A 19725-nucleotide genomic window follows, 5' to 3' on the forward strand; every position below is an offset into this window, starting at 1 on the left:
TTAAACTGCTAGCAACACTGTGGGTTTGAGCTACATCTTTAGGATAAATTGTCACGATGTCCGCTGTTAAAATTCACAGGAGACCTTTTAGGTGATGTTTGTAGTAGAAATGGGTCCACTTCATGTTGAGAAGTGTCCTAAAATGGCTTTGTTTTAATCCACGTGGATTTCGCGTGTCTGCCTGCCTTTCTGTACATGTACACACATTTGTAACCATTTCTTATAGCTTATATTCTATACCCTCGAGTTAGCGGTCGCTTGGCTACTTTTTATATTGGCCCCATGAGACGTAGCGAGGACACGGAGCAGCAGGTCAGGGAGTCAGAGGTCGACATGAACCCGCCGAAGCGGCTACGCACCACGGAAACACTGACAGGAGGCAAAGAGCGGGAGGTGGAGAAGAGCACTGTGGATGTGGTGGGTGATGATGACTCAATTTAATGTCGATATCGACATTAAGGAGAGTAAAAGTTATAAAAAGTGATATGGCCAGTATTACCACCCTAAATAGTTTGTTTACCGAGTATACAGGTTTATCCTCGTCTCTATTTCGGTGGTGTGGCATTTACTTGCGGTTTTAATTTGTTAAGAGCAAACTAATAGAGCAACAGGCTTGTCTTCTAGAGATACAGGGCTTGAAACGTAAATATTTGCTATAGTTATTTTAGGGAAACCATTACAGATCCTAATAATGAAAGTGGCATCTGTTGGGCTACACCAGTCAGCCACAGTATTTAAACAGTAGATGGACAGATGAATAAAATAACCACATATTACAGTGTAATGCACTCGGAAACATTGAGTGCTGGTATTTATGTGACTCTCACTTTGACACCCACACAAATGTTGTCGCAAACCAAGCACTCCCCAACATCAACGGCCTCCAATTCAGCACAGGGCACCTAATGACAAGATGGAAAAAGCAAAACAAAACTGTTCCATTAAAAATGAAAAAGTCCCTAAATTGTTTGCCCAGTTTCTTACCCCATGAAGGATTGACATGAAGTCTGTAAAACAAGCCAGATTGATGGAGATCCCACCCCAGAAATCCAGGACCCACTGCCAAATTATCAGCACCAAGTACCACTTATACCCCCACATGTCCCAAGTCTATACCTTAGTTGTGTCAGTTATTTTGGCAGCTGTAACAGGTTCAGTATAATATTAGAAAGCTGCTTGATTGGTCTGAACCAAGTTGTGCCTAATATACTGGAAACGTTGTACATATAGACACTGGCAATTTCAACTTACTTACTATATAGGAGTTTGACTTTTGTTATTTCCATGCCCTTTTGATTAAAGAAGTGCTACAGTTGCAATTTTACTCATTTTCAAGATCACTTCCCTCCTGCACTTCCAGTTTATACCATCCTGCTTGATTGTTGTTTTTGTGGTTGCCAAAGCAGCAGTTGAACTGAGTGTAAACTTTCTATTTGTGTCTTCTTTACTCAGAGTATTGTCATGCCAGTGTATAATGCATCATGCTGGCTGGATGAATGTCTGCAGGCCATATTGGTCCAAGATTTCTCTGGATCCATGGAGCTGTCGGTGTTTGATGACGCAAGCACCGTAGGTTTTGTAGGCATATTTACACAAGTGAAAGAATACATTGTCTCATAGTTTGAGACATCACTTAACTCTTATGCATGTGCGTGTCTTTTAGGATGACTCGAAAAAAGTGGTGGAAGGTTGGAGGGAGAGGCTAGAGGCAAAGGGCATCTCAGTGGTGATCTCTGGTCACAACTCTGAACAACCTAAAGGAGGTCAGTAACTTTTGGGATATGATCAGCAGTCAGTCCACGCTCCCAATCAAATTATGTGACCTTTATTTTGTAGTTGAACATGAAGGCCTTAATGCTAGTAGATGCTCATAATTCCCGTAACATCTTCCCAGTTGTTCCTATCACCATTTGTGGCAGCTAATGATATCAAATGAAAGCCATTGTTACATTCCCCAGAATAAACCACGTCTGAGGTGAGTACTGACAAGTTTCTGGGGAGAAATGGAAAGTATGTGAAAGAAGGGGGATTTATTTACATGTAAAATCAGTTTATATGAACATGGTTGACATAAAGACCAGCCATGCAGCAGCCCTTATGCTGAAACAACCAAAAACAAAGGCAAAAGTTCAACCAAACACAATCTCCAAAGAACGGTGAAAGCTACTGAGCTCATTAACAAGAAGGCAGCTTGAATGCTGCCAAATTGGCCTACTGGCAGTAAATGAGCCATTTCTAACAGTCTTTATACTCTGGGCCCTGCTGATCAGTAGTGGGATCAGCTGCACTGAATCTGCACGTTCAGCATTTCACGAGGGTTACTGGGTTGAACAAAATGTTTCATTGAAATTGTGTCCAACAGGCTTTGAAGTACTTTTACTTTGTTTGGTGACTGTCAGAAGCGTTACACAGTTGGTAGCGAGGTCTGTATACAGCCCACTGTATTAAAATAAGCAGTTCAGACAATAAGTCAGTTTCCATTGGTGCAACAGCTTATCAGGGGCCGTTTAAGATCTGGTCCTTAAAATCTTCCACTCTGTGATGAGTGTTGGACTTACTCTTGTGAATGCTTAATTAAGGAGAAGTGCAGAAATACAGTGCAACCTTTAAGAGACTTTTTTTTCCGTGACTGAAACAGGAACTGGTACTCTGCAGCAATTTATACTGATTTCAGATGGATGTGTTAAGTTCATGTCTCTTACTTATTTGTAGAATGTGCATTGTAACGTAGTGCAACACATTTCAATGCGCTACAATTTTCAGTACATTTGAAAGCCCTCAAGCTAGCAGAAATGTAATAAATGAGCCTTTACTTAAGCGCTTACACACCGGCAGCGCTTTTTCATGTTGTCTGGTTTGACAGTTCATTAAGAATCCAAGCACACATTTAACTGTCTCACAAAGACATACTTAAAACCGTAAGAACAAATAAGCATGAAATGTTCTTTTGTCTTTCAGTGGGATATGCAAAGAATAAGGCCATATGTCAGAGTCGTGGGCAATACTTGTGCTTTCAGGATGCGGTGGGTGTGACCAAGTGTGCTTCATATCTTTCATAACACATACAATAGTATGTCCAAAATAATGAAATCATACCGGGGTGTTCAGTTATCCAGAAAATACATGCAAACACAGATCTCAGCAGTCAAGTTACCGACTGATGGGCTAAACATGAACATGAAAGAGAAGTTTAAGTTAGATTAGGATAGCTCTGTTTTTGACACAGTGCTTTGTAGCTGCTTATCTGAAACACTCATCTGACACACTCATCTGACACAGCCAAAAATGAAAGCTCCAAACATCTGACAATCTTCCAACCTCTGATCGCCTCTGGCTATATTTGTTCTTATCTTTCGGAGTCGCATCATATCAACTTGGCTGTTTTCTGCTAACTTTTCACAGAAAACACTCAGTGCCTATGAGATTGGTTTATCTGAAAGCAGTCAACTAGTTCTGTTTATTCTTGTGACTCTTTTTCTGGTAATGCTGATATACTGATATATTTTACCCTCTTAAACTTTAAATACAGCCTTTATCTCAACCACGCTATGAAGATAAACTCTTGTTCTGTGTACATCAAGTTTTTTGCCTATTTTCTATCTATCATTGCAGTTAGACAGACCCTCCGAGATTATTAAAAAATTGTTTTTTATGTTAAAATGCTAAAATTGTCAAAACTAACAATAGAAAATTCAACCTAAACCATTTTGACCAAGCTCTAATATAGTTCATTAAGTGCAAATGAAAAAGAATTGTGTGTATTGTCCATTTGTTGTCACATGTTATTGGCATAGACATTTAAAATAATTATTTTCTTAACTTTAGGATGACATTATGTTGCCCCAAAGAATTCGTCTGCAGTATGAGGCGTCCGTCTTGCACAAAAACACTGTAAGTTCTCTCTTAAGCGTTTGCTTAATCACTTCCTTCCCTATCTTTTCTTCTCACTTCTCTTCCTCCTCCTCTCTACCTTTCCCTCTGACTATCAGTGTTAAAATGAAAACAACAACAACAAAAAAGATATTGTTTGTAAGAGTGAGCATGTGCATGCGTGCGCGTGCTGCTGTACAGTTGGCATGTAGAACAGAGTGAGTATCCGGTGTTGATGCTTTCTTTGACCTGGCAGGTCAGGGGTTATAGGTCATGTGTGTGTGGAAAATAAGGGCGACAGCATAGAGACAGCAGGCTTGCTGTCCTCCATAAACAGCCTGCCTGGTTCTGTTCCAACTGTAATTTTTTTATAGTTGTAGGTGAAAAAATGGGACCCGTATTTTGTTTTTCAGTTTTCTATAATCTCTCTTTATGTATCCTCTGATTCTGATGTAATTCTTTCTTTCCTTTTTTTGCTTGAATATGTCTCATAGGAAACACGATATGAAGCAGTAGTTTGAATTATTTGGGTGAAATGTATTAGAACTTTTAGATGACTTATTAGTTATTCTGCCAATAATATCTTAGTTTTTTTATTATCTGAAATAAAAAAATATGTTAAACAATTCTATTAAACTTCAAAATCAAGTTAATATTTCAAACTCAGCCTTCAATCTGAAGCATAATTACTCAAATCGTTGGAAATTTGTGCAGCTCGATTTACAAAAAAAACAAACACAGAAGCTCTCTGATACAGAATTTTGTCTAAAATGATTGAAAATGTTTTGGGTGGTTCTTGGAGTGAAATTTTTTATTTTACTCACAAAGTTGTGTATGTGTGTTTCCATGATAGCTGATTGGCTGCAGAGTCCAGCGAGTACCGGAAGGATCTACAGAGCGTTACACTCGCTGGATCAACACACTCAGTCAGGACCAGCTCATCACACAGGTAAATGAATGCAGCTTAGCGGAGCATGTTTTGATTGCCGACTAATGTGTTTTCGCATGCATATGTGAATGCGTGAGGTCACGTGACAGGCAGCTACTAGGTCAGTTTGAAACAGGATACATACCTGCTGTACGCAGTTTCCACGGAAATGTGTTTGTGGAGTGGAGAGAGGATGCTGCATCACTCCTGACCTCTCTGTCTATCACAATCCCAGCAGAGGAAACAGACCCCAGTGTCAGCTGTCTGCTGAGGGCAGCCTGTAGTGGAAGCTGGTAAAAGTTTTGAGCTTTGTGTAGAAAGCCTTGTGCAGCTACCAAATCATCATACACAAGCACTTTAGTTTTATTATACTGTAAAGCTGTCTGAAAAATTGAGTACATCATTTAAAAAAAATAAGAAAAAATAAGAAAACAGGTAGCTCACTACTCAATAAACCTACAAGCTTCAAACTGTTTCTGTGCTCCTTGTTATATTTCATACATTGACGGCATCTGCAGTCATGCCAAAGGACTCGTTATATATATGAACCCTGTGATTCAGTAGCTTGTAGAGCCACCTTTTTAAGCAATATCTTGAAGTAATTGGTTTCTGTATGACTTCATCGTTTTCTCACATCATTCTGGAGGAGTTTTGGTCCACTTGTCATTACAGCGTTGCTTCAGTTCATTGAGGTTTGTGGGCATTTGCTTATGCACGGCTCTCTTGAGGTCTTGCCACAGCCTTTCAATCAAGCTGAGGTTGGGACTTTGACTGCGCCATTGCAGCACGTTGCTTCTTCTTGGCTGCTGTGTTTGGGATCATTGTCCTGTTGCGTGACCCAATTTGGGCCAAGCTTTAGCTGTTGGATGGTTAGTCTTACATTTAGCTCTAGAATACTTTGGTATACAAAGACTTTATGGTCTACTCAAGGTGCCCGCGCCCTGTGGTTGCAAAACAAGCCCAGGTCATCATCCCTCCACCAGGGTGCATGTCAGTAGGTATGAGATGTTTGTGCAGATATACTATATTAGGTTTTCATCAAATCTGACACTGTGCATTATGAATAAAATCTCCATTATTCTATTAGTATTGTGGACTCTTCTACCGTGCTCTTTTTAGAGGGATATAAGCCAAATAAGCCATGTTTGTTCAGTCTTTTTCTAATTGTCCTATGATGACAGTAACATGTAAGTTCCAAATTCATTGGTAAAGGGCTCCATAAAGACATAAAAGGTAATGGTGTTAAACATTCTTGACCTAAGTGCTGACTACATTAATGAAATTATGATTTCTGTCATATCAATCAATCAATCAATCTTTATTTATAAAGCACTTTTCATACAGAGAAAATGTAGCACAAAGTGCTTTACATAGTTAAAAGCAGCCCACCCCACCCTCCAACTCACTCCCCACACTCTCAATACACATATATCCCCCCACCCACACACACATACACACACGCGCACACTTAAAGAGTAAAAATTGGGCTGGGCTCGCATGAGCCAAGTGAGGAAACACTATAACAGGGAGCCGTCTGCACCGGGAGCCGGTCACAGACCGCAGCCTCCAGGCTGGGCACACAGCAGGAGGGAGGCAAAGGAGCCCCCCAGCCAGGCTGAGAGGACCCCAGAGACCCAGCAGCCACGGTCAATAACAGCCCCGGTGCAGAGAGCGCCCTCCGAGGAAACACTGGAGATATGACGCAATACAATATATATAGGGTAAAATGATAAAATAAATAAGAACAGGATACAATATAAATATAAATAGAATAAGAAGATTAAAAAATGAATAAGAATAAAATCAAACAAATATTAGGTAAATCCTAAATTAATAATAGAATAACAGGATAGAATAAATAAGCATAAAATAAATAAACGCTAAGTAAAAGCTAAATTAAAAAGGTGGGTCTTGAGCCTGTTCTTAAAAACATGTACGTTCTCTGCGGCCCCCATCATAGATGGGAAGCCATAAGGTAACCAGTGAATACACCCTGATAGATGCATAACAGATGCACAAGCTGTTGGCCCTGGCAAGAGGAACTATGAACTAATCATGAGCCTTACTAATCACTCAAAGCCATGAAAGCATTTGGTCACTTGACCAGCTTGGCTACGTTTTTGCTGTAATTTATGACTTTATGCTTGTACTCATAATCAAATATAGTGGGCAAGATTTGAGAGTTGTGTCCACTTGTGTTTGCCATACAATTGCTCTAAATAGGCAAATTCCAATACTTATTCACACTATAAGTATTGGAACATTTTTTTAGAATTTCTTTGACGATGTGATCAAGTGAAAATATTTACCCAGTGTGTTTTTAAAAAGTTACATTATTCACGAAGTAATAAAAAAAAACAGTGATATAAAAGTAAAACCCCTGGAAGTATGTCTGTTTTTGAAGAGATGGAAGTCTGCTGTTTCTGACTTAACAAAACACGCTGTCACTAAGGATACAAGACAACCTGGACTGGCTCACTCTCCCTAACACACACACACACACACACACACACACACACACACACACACACACACACACACACACACACACACACACACACACAAGGTCTGCATAACTCCTTAGCAGACATTCCAGGATATTTATATGATATTAAGTTTCATGGAGCATGAGAATGAGATCATACATTGATTCTGCAGTCTTAAAAGCCGCTCCTTTTCCTTTTCCTTCCCCTTCTCTTTCTTGACTCTATCTGCCTTTGCTTTTACTTTCTTGACAAGGAAACTGGACTTAACCGAGTTAAACTTTAAAATTTACATTGAGCACTGCTTCTTTTACTCTAACATTCATCTGTAGGGCATTAGATATGGTTGTCTAAAATGTTCTCTACCCCTCTGATTACTCACGTTCACCCTAATGCTCTCAGTCTTTCCCAGAACTTGGTCTCTTATTCATGCTTTTGGCCACAGCTTACATCTGCAAAATGTTGCAATATTACTACAGAAAGGCAAAGAGATGCACGTAGGCGGACACACACACATGCACACACACTCATACACTCCAGATTCTGTCCAGCTGTTCAACTGCCTGGATCCAGATGTTTTGCACAATTATTTTCATCTGTGATGCATTTCTGTTACGCAGTAGTATTTCCACTTCAACCATGAACAATCACACAAATACAAATGCATATGCACACAGTGTGTAAGACAGAGTGATGTAGTGGGAGAGGGAAGTAGGACCACCTGAAATGACCTTTAGATTCAATATGCAAAAATATTACTGTTACAAAATGCACACAGAGATGAGGAACAAGCAGGGGTGGGGAACTGAGAGGGGGCTGGGTGCTGGTGTAACAAATGAGTTGGGGGCCTGCATCTGTAAAAAGAGAAAGAAATATAGTGGACATAATCCGATCCTGATGTATTAAAAGAGTTTTGCGGTCAGAGAAACGAGGAGAAGCCAAAACAAACTCATTAGTCAAAGAATCATATGCGAGAGGATGGAAATGTGTATCCTTCCCCTGCACACTTCAGGAAGCACACACACTGCTTTAAGAAAGCACATGTGGCTGCACTCTAACCTATTTTGTTTTCAGGAATAGAACTAAACTTCTCCTGAGTGCAGCTTGTTGCTTAAATACTATTGCGAAATTTTTCAGAGCCAGTAGCTTCAAAATCCATCCAGTAAAGTTCGCACAATGTGAAATAACAGAAATAGTATAAGAAAATAAAAACATAGTAATTAATAACCTTTATTTACTGAAAGTGGCACAAGAAAAAACTTTTTTAAAAATGTGTTGACGTTGCCTGTGCTCCTCCTGGCACCCTGTGAGCTAAAGGTAAGAACGTGTAAAACCAGATGCATTAGATACATTCTTGAATAAAAATGTGCATGAAAACTTTTTCAAATGAATCTCAAGCACAGCAACACAAACAATTAATTTAAGTTGGACGGTGTGTAGCTAATATGACACTGTATATTGTCTCTTTATTAGGTTATTGACCAGAATATACTCCTACAGATCTGCCACAAACTGAAAATTTATGAAATTCTAACAGTTTGTCGGTTTCAGGTGTACACCTCCCATGGGCCCAGTGTTGTCATGCCAACATGGTTCTGCTCACGGGAATGGTATCAGAAAGTTGGGCCGTTTGATGAGGGAGGCAAGGTAAGCATTCCTATTACTCAAACTGACTCTCTCAGGTGTTCACAAACCCACTTTGTTGCTCTTGTCGACTCACCAAATGTCAGAAATAATAGTGATCGGTCACCTCTATACACCTGACCTGTCACTTCTTGAATGTATGAATTGGTTGTGAATGTCAGAAAGAATTACCCAGATGAAAAGGTGTGGAAACGGAGGAGTTTTCAGACACTGTTCGAGCAGCTGATAAGAACATCCTTTAAAGCATTCGACTTCTCACCCCTACTCATATCAGCTGTTTTCACACATGAAAACTAGGAAATTCTGTGAAAATCCAACTGAAACCTTGCCTGACGTTTTCCTTTCTCACATCTAGCACACTGCTAAAAACACAATTGTTAAATGTTCTCACTATCAAAAATACATTTGATATCTGATATATAAGCCCAAATCCAAGAAAGCTGGGACGCTGTGGAAAATGCTAATAAAAACAGAAGGGAATGATTTGCAAATCCCGTAAATCCATATTTTATTCATTATAGAACACTGAAAATATATCATGTCATTTTACTGTTCCATGAAAAAGTGAGCATAACAACACAAAAGGTTAGGACAGGGTTTACGAAAGGCTTGAAAAGTAAGTGTTGCTAAAAATCATGAAACTACAAACAGGACAGACAACACCCAGGACTGTTAACCAGCTGGAGTCTTATATCAGATAAGAGTGCAACACGTTAATCTCCCAAACATCCAGCAACTGGTCTACTCCTTATTTGTGGACTGTTGTTAAAAGAAGAAAGGAACCCTTAATGTTAGCATTTAAATGTTGCTATATTGGATTTTTGGAATCAGAATTTACAAGATTCAGACTAGAAGGTAGTGTGGCAAGTTATCAGCTAGCACTTCCAACATGGACTAGATGGTCTTTATTTAGCCGCATACCAAGTCATCTTATTTGTCAGACAATTCAGTTTAAAAAGCACCAAATATTCAGGAGGTTCAGTTTAGTGACTCGGATTAGTGGAGGTAAGGCCTAGCTGCAGCTCTCTGTGTTTGGGCATATGTCATATCATACCATAATTCTTCTTCTCTGTCTCCAGGGAGTCCCAGAGGATCTTCTCTTTTTTTACCAGAGTCTTCGTCATGGTGGGGGTCTGTTCCGGGTTGACCAGTGCCTGCTGATATATCGTTATCATGAGAAAGCAGCCACTCACTCCGTAACTGAGTCAGTCCAACCATCATTCCTCTTCAGCTGCATTCACACACACATACTTGGACATGGTGTTGATCCTCCACCTACTCACAGCTGCCCACTGGCATCCCAGATTTTCTCAGAGCTCACACACAGATATACTCACACACATACACAGACACGTGTTTTAGTAAGCTTGAGTTTGTGGAATTTCAGTCACTTTCCCAGCGTATGAATCAGGAATTTCTATGCGTTTTCTTCTCTCTGTGGAATGCTCAGTATCTGTCCAGTGGTGCTGGGAGGGAATCGGATTGCGTTGTGAACAGAAATGTTTGACATATTGCGTAGCGTTGTGTGTGCGCGCGTGCACGCGTGTGTGTGAGCACGTGTGCATTCCTGCTGTTGCCTGTGCATCAGCATGCAGTCTCTGCAGGTGTGTGGGTCTGTCTCTAAATCTAAAACACACCAAAGAAAAAGATCTTTCCTGCCTTCTCTCCACTCACACTGCCTAACCTTTCATCCCTTCTTTCCTGTTATCCCACCTTCCTTCCCTCTTTCCTTCCTTTCTCCCTTGCGTCTAACCAGTGCTCGTATATCTGCCCGTGTTGACGCACTCCTTCACCAATCATCCTCCTCTGTCTTCATCTATCATCTATTTTTGGAGATCTATTTCAAGCTAGCTGCCTTCCACTCTCCCCTACTTCTTATAACCCCTTCCCATGTACTGCCTACTTACTTCCTCTCTTTAGTGAAATGAAACCATTATCTTATTTTTGTCTATTTACGTCGATCTTGCTCATGCATGTAATTGTAGATGTGCTAAATGTGAGGTGTCAAGTCTTTTAAAAGATACTGCCAAAAAGTAACTGAGTTGGGAGGCTTACTTACACAGAAATGCACTGTTTGTAAATGAGATGAAAAGGTTTGTGTGTAGTTAATCTCTACCATATTGCTGCCCTGCCTTAGAATCAAAGCCTGTATAGAGAATGCATAATAACCAAGGAATCTGGAGACCACCCGAGCTCCACGATGATGGTGGAATCGGGTTTGCTTGCCATATGAGGCCCAGTGCTTAAAAAAGTAAGAAGTTCGCATCAAGAGATGAGAGTGAAGCACTTTCTGAGAATGTCTGCTTGATTTCTCATTATTAGTGCCTTTGTTTTAAAATGTGAGTAGAAGGGGGTTAAGCTTGTAAACATAGACAGATTTAATCTTGAGGGTGTGTGTGTGAGAGAGAGAGAGAACCCTGTACACAGTTGTGCAGAGGTTACAGGAAGTCAAACTAATTTACATGCATAAAATTTTCCATCTACTTAAAGCAACAGATCACAACTTAATAAATGTAGTACTTGCCGCTTTGTATGACACCGAAAGGATGGTTTAAATTTGTAGCTTTAGCTTTCATTTGTATTCACTGATCATTTACAATAGAGCACAACTAAGTTAGGCTGTCTCAATCAGACCGGTTGTAAACAAACTGACCAACATTTCATCAGCTGCTTTTTTTTCGATCGGTCATTGGAAGCTCTGTTTTGTACCCTTACACTTGCTCCTCCTCTAATCCCAGAGCTTTTGCAGTCAGTGTAAATGACGACTGCTCAACTTAAATCTAATTTTTGGGGAAGTGGATGAAGGGATTCAGATCTGGCGAGAAGGGTAGGTAATAAGAGAAGAGGGAAACAAGTGGTTTTGATGTATTTTGACTACAGCACATGTTACAGTTCACCAATGGTAAATATTCTTCCTCAGCCACTTTAAGGAGTTACAGTAGAAGTCTTTGTTTTTTTTTGTGGGAGATTAATTGAATCTAGGAAAGTCAAATACACAACAAACATACTCGTAGAGTCTTTTACTGAAAGCTGTTGTTTAGTCCTTAGCTCATAGCCTAAGAGCCAGCTCATGTCACTAGTAGTGACTCATAATGTGAAAGTTTGCTCATTTTGACTCAGTAGGTGATACTTGCTCTTTGAGCCTCAGTGTGAAATCGCAAGTACAAGTGGTCAGAGTGGGACTTCCAGAGAGAAATCTCTAAAAAACAAACAAAAAAACCCCAGAAACTGTTAAACGGGTTCAGAGGGGAGCTTCTCCCAAGACCTTCAGCTTCCTTGAAAGTGTTCAACCTGCTGCTTAGATTCAACTGCTTCTTTCCCCACACTAAATAAAAAGAATCTCGGAGTTGTACCAGTGACAGTCTGATTAATTTAGACTTCTCTGGCCACTCTGTTCACAGAGAGACTATTTGGAAGCTGCGAGTAGACTTCCTGCAGGAGAGAGTTCTCAGCCAATGGGAGACCTTCACCATATGGAACGCTGGTAAACAAGGCCGAAAGCTGTACCGATCGCTTAGCCCAGCCAATCAGAAGAAAGTATGTTGCCTTCAGATGGAAATAACCAGCCAAATCAACCTGCTTCCTGTGTCTCAGTAGATACAGATAATGAAAAAAGTTGTGAAATGCGTGTTTGAAATTAGTGTCATTCTGTTATTTTAGGTCAAGGCTTTCTGTGATGTGGATGAGAACAAGATCCAGAAAGGCTTCTATACATACGAGGAGTCCAAGGTGAGATCATATTTGTTACATTAAACAGGTCTCCAAGATGGCTTTATTCCAGTGATTTATTTTTTATTAACCTCTCTCGTGTTCCCGTATCTTTCTAGGAAAGGCCTAAGCCAAAGATTCAAGTTCTGCATTACAAAAACGCCTCCGCTCCTTTCATCATCTGTGTCAAACTGGTGAGCAAAAAGCATGTTTGTGTGTTGTATGTTTGCTGTTTCTGACCATCTGTTCCTCAGGTCTGTAATCTATGTTAACAACATAATGATGAAGGGCGTGTGCCCACTGCACGACATAACACACACAAACACAGGAGAGGCTGTCAGGAAATGGGTAGAGACAGCAGCCTGATCTTTGATCACACGATGCTTGTACAAACATTACATGTTTTTGCCACTATTGTGTTTGCATATAACACATCATGGTTTGCATTTTATGCTCCAGATCGTGGCAGTACACATAGGCTTTACCTAGAACAATGGCAGTTTCTTTTTATTCATTGGTTTTCAGTATGTAATGACACACACATCCATTGTGGCAGTTAAATCACATAATATCTATTTATCACACAGCCAAATTCAGATTCAAATCTATGGTGACCCCCACCCCACCCCACCTCAGGGGTCTACTAATTGCTCAATTATGGGAATTGGGAGAAGTAATCAGAGTCGGAGGAGATGGAGACCTGGACCCAATCATTCTCTCTCTTGTTCTCTATGACATCCACATAAACAAACACCTGGACTCAATCACACTGGGTTTACACCCAGGTGTCAAATATTTATTATCAGCAAATATATTGATTTCAACTTTTCTCAAAGACTCTGGTTCAACCTAAATTCCTTTAGTTTAGTCAAACATTTATTGTTGTATTTCTTTTGGCTTAAAGCCGAGGGAGTCTATCATGTTTTTCTATCATTGGTCAAATTCCATAAGGACCTTTTAGCATTTTGTAATTCAAGTAGCCTCAAAAACAAGACTTCTGCAACTCCTCTTGGATCTGTTCAGGATTTTGAAAATTTGGCCCTTGATAGGAGAGTTTGGTATTCACAAGAGACGGGATGTTCCAAAAAACTGTTGTTCAAATCAGGCATTCCTTCATATAAAGGAATGCCTGATTGAGTGGCAGAAAATCCTGCAGGAAAATTTGATATTCCAACATTAGCAACAGCTGCCTGCACTGGAAAACAAAAGAAAAAAAAGGAGTAAATCTATCAAAACAAGAGTGTCAAAGATGGTCTGATAAGTGCAATAAATGTGCTAATATCAGCATTTCAGAAACATTTCTACTGTATCAGCTTCAAAATGCACATCGAGCATGTCATTCTTTTCTTGCATAGTTAGTCTGTTAACCTTACTTTCACATGCAATCAAAGGTAACAGCTAGCTATGTAAAAAGCTCAATGACACAGTGACACTCCCCCCCTCCCCCCAGTTTAAAGACAAAGCTGCAGGAAAAGGTTGTTTTCTCACTATTTATTTCCTTTTCCTTCTTGCTTGCTGCTGCTTTAAGTAAGAAATACCAAGTCAAAAGAATTCTGAAGTCCACAAACCCTGATGGCTGATTAGTCCACACTTGAAAGAAAATGATGATGTTTGTGAATGAAAGTTGTGTTGTAGAAACTGTGGCCTGCCATGATGTTTTCTGTTAATGTTCTTTCTCTCGTGGCATCTTTTCATTCGTAGGACATGACTGGAGGCAACCTGGAGGAAAATCTAAATTCTTTGCAGCTGAAGGAAGGAATAGATTATTACCACTTCAACTGACTGTTCAGGGAGATGGGGAAGACTGGAGGAGGCTTGCAGGTTAACAGGCAGTGGAATGCAGAGGAATACGTCACTTTCACATATATGCAAACTGAGAAGTAGGCAGGTAATAACAGGAAAAGAGTGAACACTGGAAATAAGTGCACATTTACAAAGATGAGGGTAGGAGATGGCTGTCGTGTATTTTAAGTCTTAAAATGGGTTAAATGCCATTTTTTGTAGTTTCACTTTGATATATCGGCTAATAAAGTCACAACAGGATATCCCAGCTCTGACTTTTTCTGACCCTCTCCTTAAGCATAGCACAAAGGTTTGTAAGGCTAATTCCACATTTCTTGCTGAGTGATGAGTAATGGTTGATACCAGACTCATATATTACAAAAAAGAAAATATAAAACCAAGTGAAATTTAACATAGCTTAATTTAACAACAATTACAGCCTAACACCTTTGAGTCTCCTCATCTTTAATACATACAAAAATGTACATAACAGGTCAAATGGAAACAAAACAATTTAGTGTCTTACAAAGGTGGGGACAGATTTACTAAACAGGCCAAGGTGTGGTTATTTTATTGATTTACAAAAAAGGCACTAAGTTCATTTCAATATCAAGCGCAAAAAATAAGACCTGATTTTTTTCAGAATTAAATAGCTGCGCAAGCAGTTACTGACATGTCGTAAACATTATTAAAATAGTTTGGATGCTTGATTTAAATATTCTCCTCCCTTTATTTTGTGCCTTGAGAAAGGAACTCCCTGAAATACGCATGCAACAGGTTTAGCTGTGATAATACACTAAGCTAAGCTGACTGACTGCTGACACGTTTATTATTATTTTAAATTAAAAAGCGTGTATATTTCCCAAAATGTTAAACTGACACTTTTAAAAGCAAAAAGTAACGATGAACTGAACCAGAGCTGAAAGAGGCAGCACAAGGGAAGATATGAAATGATAGAAACAAATGTGAAGATCTGAAACCCTTGTACTTTACAGATGACTGTTCTATATCATGCAAGAGGACATTGCCAGTGTTCATTACTGAAGGAATAAAATATCACACAGTCTGTGTGAAGCCAGTTCGATAATTGCCAACCTGTATTCTTGAACTTGTAACTGAAGTTAAAGGGAAGTGCAGTCATGACAGAAAGTACAATTTATAAAGGGTGGGATGTTTTATGACTACATTTCTTAACAATTGTTCCCTGATGCAACTGTGTAAAATCAGATGCACGCACACATCTGCAAAGAATGTGCAAACACAGATTCAACTCACATTTGTTTTTCTTTCCCTGGGTCTCTTATGAAATCTAAAGAACAATAACCTCTTTAAGAGGGCACAATTTTGATACGTAAACACATAAAAAAAACATTTATGTTACCTCACAGAGTGAGGAGTTTTTCTGCCCAAAGGTAAACAGACCTATCCACACAAAATATCCCCCAATGTTTGCTGGTTTGGCGTCGTGGTTTGCATTACTGTAAATTTGGCCACAACAGTTTAAAGGGCAGCGATGGTTAAAAAAACGGTCGTCATCCCTACCAAAGTTTTATTTTCGCTACCTTTGTTATCATAGGCACAAAGTGACACATAATCACTGCACCACATTAGTAGGTAGGATTGGATTTAGTGTTGGATAAATAGCAGGAGTGAGTCAGGTTTGAGGTGAAAGCCCCTTGCCTCTGCCACCCACACCGCACAGTGCTTTGTTTGGGCAGAGAAAAAAAGATTCACATCCACTTAGCCACTAGCTTCTATCTACACCCCCTCTTCCCTCTCTCCTTTAAACTCAAAAACTTAAAGGAACAGTACAACCAAAATCAGATTTACCCATTTTCCACCTCCACCCTGGAGTGCGTTTTATCCATCCAGATTGTTGTTTTCATGTCAGTTGCCCCGGCTGTAAAAATGTCTGTCTTTGATATAATAGAGCTAAATTAATGGAGTTAAATGGCACATTTTAGTGTGCTGGGCAGATTGTTGTGTCCACACCAATGACCTAGGTGATTAAAAAAATCCCGTAACACAGAATGATTTTTTGTAGGAATTATTTTCTTTCTACTGTCCATGTCCACCGAAAAAGGAGAGTGCAGCTAGCTGATATTACATCTCAGCTGAGTGTGGGACACCATTAATGCTTATGTCCTGCCGAGCTGTCGCCTACTTTTTGTAACAGGTGGATGTATGCTTTGTTCTGCAGATCGATAAACACAGCTGGTATAGTTTTTACAGTTTTGATCTCCATAAAAAAAAGTGCCATTTAGTTCTTTTATATTCAAGAGAGGGGTTAATGCGTCTGTAGCTGATTTCTCCAAACAGAGTGACTCACACCAAAGTAATGTAAAAAACCCAAAACAACAACAACAATGATTTGGAGGTGAATTTTCCCTTTAATCAACAAGGCTTTTCCAGAGAGAAACTTTGCATGTGATTTGGGGTTTTTTACATAAATGATTTGCCGTTTTGTTTAAGGTGGGGCATATTTGAAACATAACATTTATCTGCTTCCGAATGCAACCCGTCATTCAAAGTATGTGCAGTCATAAAACTGTAATATTCTTTGGATGAATGAACACAAAATATTTGAGAACAAGCTGTTTAAGTAAGACCGCATCCTGTCTAAATAACGCACTTTTTAGCCAGTCTGCCCTCATGATGAAGCACTTGGTGGATGATCAGAGTGAGCTCTAATGGAGGATCTATGAAAGAGAGTAAACAGAGCTTTACTCAGTGTATACACTCTGGTGCTCTGCAGACATCAGACCTCATAATGCACACACACAAGCGGACCGAATGACCCCGACCCTGGAGCCTGCTTGCCCTCACTGGTCAAATAAATCTACGCGTGTGTAGAAGAAATATACACACGCATTCTTACACAGCTGCATGAGCTCTGGCAGTGCAGCTGATAAGAAAAAGAGATAAGAGAGTGGAGTGTTTGAATGAAGGGGGGTCACGGGTCAGAGACTGAGGGCTTTTTCATTCACCTGGAATGATACAGCATTCCTTTGTTTCGACATCTCCCTCCAGAAGAGGTTTTTGTGTCTGAAAAGGAGATGCACATGCATGCTGTGTAAAATGCTGCACTATAAAGAGAAAGCACACTGACTATTTGCAATAATTACCATCTGTTTTACCTTTGGAAGTGTTATGCAATAGCAGCGTATAATCAAATTAAAAGCAACTAACTGGGCGGTTCGATTTTTAATCGAATCTCTACGGAGCCACAAAAGGTCTTTGAACCTTATGATGAAGGCAAAGCAGCCTGTTTAACTATAAATACTTTGGCTCTTCATTTTCATTATTACAATGTCATGTTTTATGGCAATTATAGGCCTAAAATAACAAAAACTGATACCTTTGTTAATTTTATCACCAAATAGGTCCTTTTCTACGATTCTTGAGCACCTACAGCACTTTATACAACATGCTTCATTCACCAGTGCACCTTTTTTTCTATGTCTAAATTCTCTCTAACTCAAATGAAGACTTCAGAGAGCAGCGTGGGGTTCAGTATCTTGCCCACGGATAGTTTGGCATGCAGACTGGAGCAGTCACAGATAAAACCACCATCCATCTGATCACTAAAAAACATGCTGTAACTCCTGAGCTACAACCACCAGCAAAACAGAACTACTGTGAAGTGGAAGGAAAAATATCTATTTGCATGTACATTCCTACTTTGAAATAGTAACTACAAAGCTGGTTGGGCTGGTCTGATTGGCCGCACAGAAGCCCTTCCTTATGAGGTTTGCATGTTCTTGCTGTAGGTGTGTGGTGTTACATCAGGTACTCCAGCTTCCTCCCAGAGTTAAAAGACATGTTAGGTTAACTGGTTATTCTAATTTGGCCACTGATGTGAGGTATATGAAATGTTTCAAGTGTACAGAGTAAACCTCTTAACAAATGTATGGTCAAATGATCACCAAGGCCAGAAAATTGCTAGACATTTACAAGTCCTTAAAGCTAATACCCTTCCTCTCGACCTCCACACATCTGATTCCATTGCACTGTTCAAATCACGATTAAAAACCCACTTATTCAATCTTGCCTTTCCCTCTAGTTAATATTTATTTTATGATTTTATATCATGCACTTTTATGCTCATTTAAATTCTTGTTTGCTCTGTACCCGTTGCTTTCCTATGTATCAGTGACAGTTATCTGCTTGCATACTTAGTACTTGCTTTGGTCCTATTTCTATTATCCTCCTCCTATTCTCTATCTTACTTGTTAAGCACCTTGGCATACCCTTGGTTTTTAAGTGTGCTTTATAAATAAAGTTTATTATTATTATAATAGCTGAAATTTAATTTTTACTCTGACATGTACCATTAAGACCTCAGCATCATTAGCAGTGAAAGAAATCAGGCCACAAAATGTCAAATACTGATTTCCTCCATGATGTCTTTGGGATATGAAATCTATAGTCATGCAGTCTTGGACATGACTATCCAGAAATGGATAATCTTGTGCAAGACTATGCTGGCATTTCTGTGTATACATCCACAGTAGCTACGGCCATTAAGACACTGCAAAATTAATTGGATCGGGCACCAGGTGATAGGTGTAAACCAAGACAATTATGAAACATTTAAAAAATTTCAGAGTACCTCAGGTTACTGGCTGGTAATTAAACATTTACACTGCATTGAATGACTCGAGAAAGAAGAAAATTGTGTTTGTAGAAATTGTGTTTATTTATTTTTGATCAGTTGTAGTGATGACAATTCTGCTCAGCATATATGGTAAATGGCCTGCATTTGTATAGCGCTTTTCTAGTCCATAGGACCCCAAAGCGCTTTACACTACATTCAGTCATTCACCCATTCACACACACATTCACACACTGGCGATAGCAAGCTACATTGTAGCCACAGCTGCCCTGGGGCGCACTGACAGAGGCGAGGCTGCCGGACACAGGCGCCACCGGGCCCTCTGACCACCACCAGTAGGCAAACACGGGGTATAAACAGTATAAGAAAACAAATCATTACAGTCTACAGCGAAGTAGATGCTCAGCCCAAAAATCATATTCCTCACTTTCACTGTCTCACTGTCTTCCTTTGTAGGGAAGCATGAAGTGGTGTTTCATTGGCGTGGGCTCAGTGTTCCTTCCTTTTATTCAACAGCTACTGTCAAGCTGCCATGCGTAAATTAGGATTTCTTAATAACAAAAACAAACCAAAAAAGACTGAGAGAAAGTAAGTAAAGGCCACAAAGGTTGTAATGGGAGATAGAGCAATTGTGTGTTTGGCTCAGTGAGGAAGAAAAGTGTAGACAGACATGGCGTTCCTCCTGTCAGTCTGCT

At 39.7% G+C, this 19725-nt stretch overlaps 1 protein-coding gene across 4 annotated transcripts; it reads left to right on the forward strand.

Moving 5' to 3' along the window:
• On the forward strand, positions 1-18679 carry qtgal (queuosine-tRNA galactosyltransferase). Of its 4 annotated transcripts, none has more exons than XM_085277550.1 (12): positions 1-417; positions 1453-1578; positions 1664-1763; positions 2959-3023; positions 3826-3891; positions 4724-4819; positions 8833-8928; positions 10005-10129; positions 12327-12462; positions 12586-12654; positions 12753-12827; positions 14335-18679. In XM_085277550.1, exons 1-12 carry the CDS (start codon positions 283-285, stop codon positions 14413-14415), a joined length of 1170 nt encoding a protein of 389 aa, XP_085133676.1. In that variant the 5' UTR covers positions 1-282; the 3' UTR covers positions 14416-18679. The 4 variants fall into 4 exon arrangements, 2 of the variants coding, with proteins under 2 accessions (XP_085133676.1, XP_085133677.1); XM_085277551.1 differs by having other exon boundaries at positions 1453-1569; XR_014892776.1 differs by lacking the exons at positions 12753-12827; positions 14335-18679 and having other exon boundaries at positions 10005-12409; positions 12586-12636.
• The last annotated feature ends 1046 nt before the right edge of the window (positions 18680-19725 follow it).

Source organism: Mchenga conophoros, linkage group LG6 (genome assembly GCF_057382185.1).
Source record: "Mchenga conophoros isolate Kocher_MC1m ecotype Shallow Benthic linkage group LG6, M_conophoros_male_GT1.1, whole genome shotgun sequence".
In the NCBI taxonomy this organism is placed as follows: domain Eukaryota; kingdom Metazoa; phylum Chordata; class Actinopteri; order Cichliformes; family Cichlidae; genus Mchenga; species Mchenga conophoros.

Excerpts from the sequence above, each read along its gene's own strand:
- qtgal (XM_085277550.1), top strand. The coding sequence starts at position 283 with ATGAGACGTAGCGAGGACACGGAGCAGCAGGTCAGGGAGTCAGAGGTC. Across the intron at positions 1,764-2,958 it reads CTCTGAACAACCTAAAGGAG|TGGGATATGCAAAGAATAAG; the intron begins GTCAGTAACTTT and ends TTTGTCTTTCAG. Across the intron at positions 12,828-14,334 it reads TCATCATCTGTGTCAAACTG|GACATGACTGGAGGCAACCT; the intron begins GTGAGCAAAAAG and ends TTTCATTCGTAG.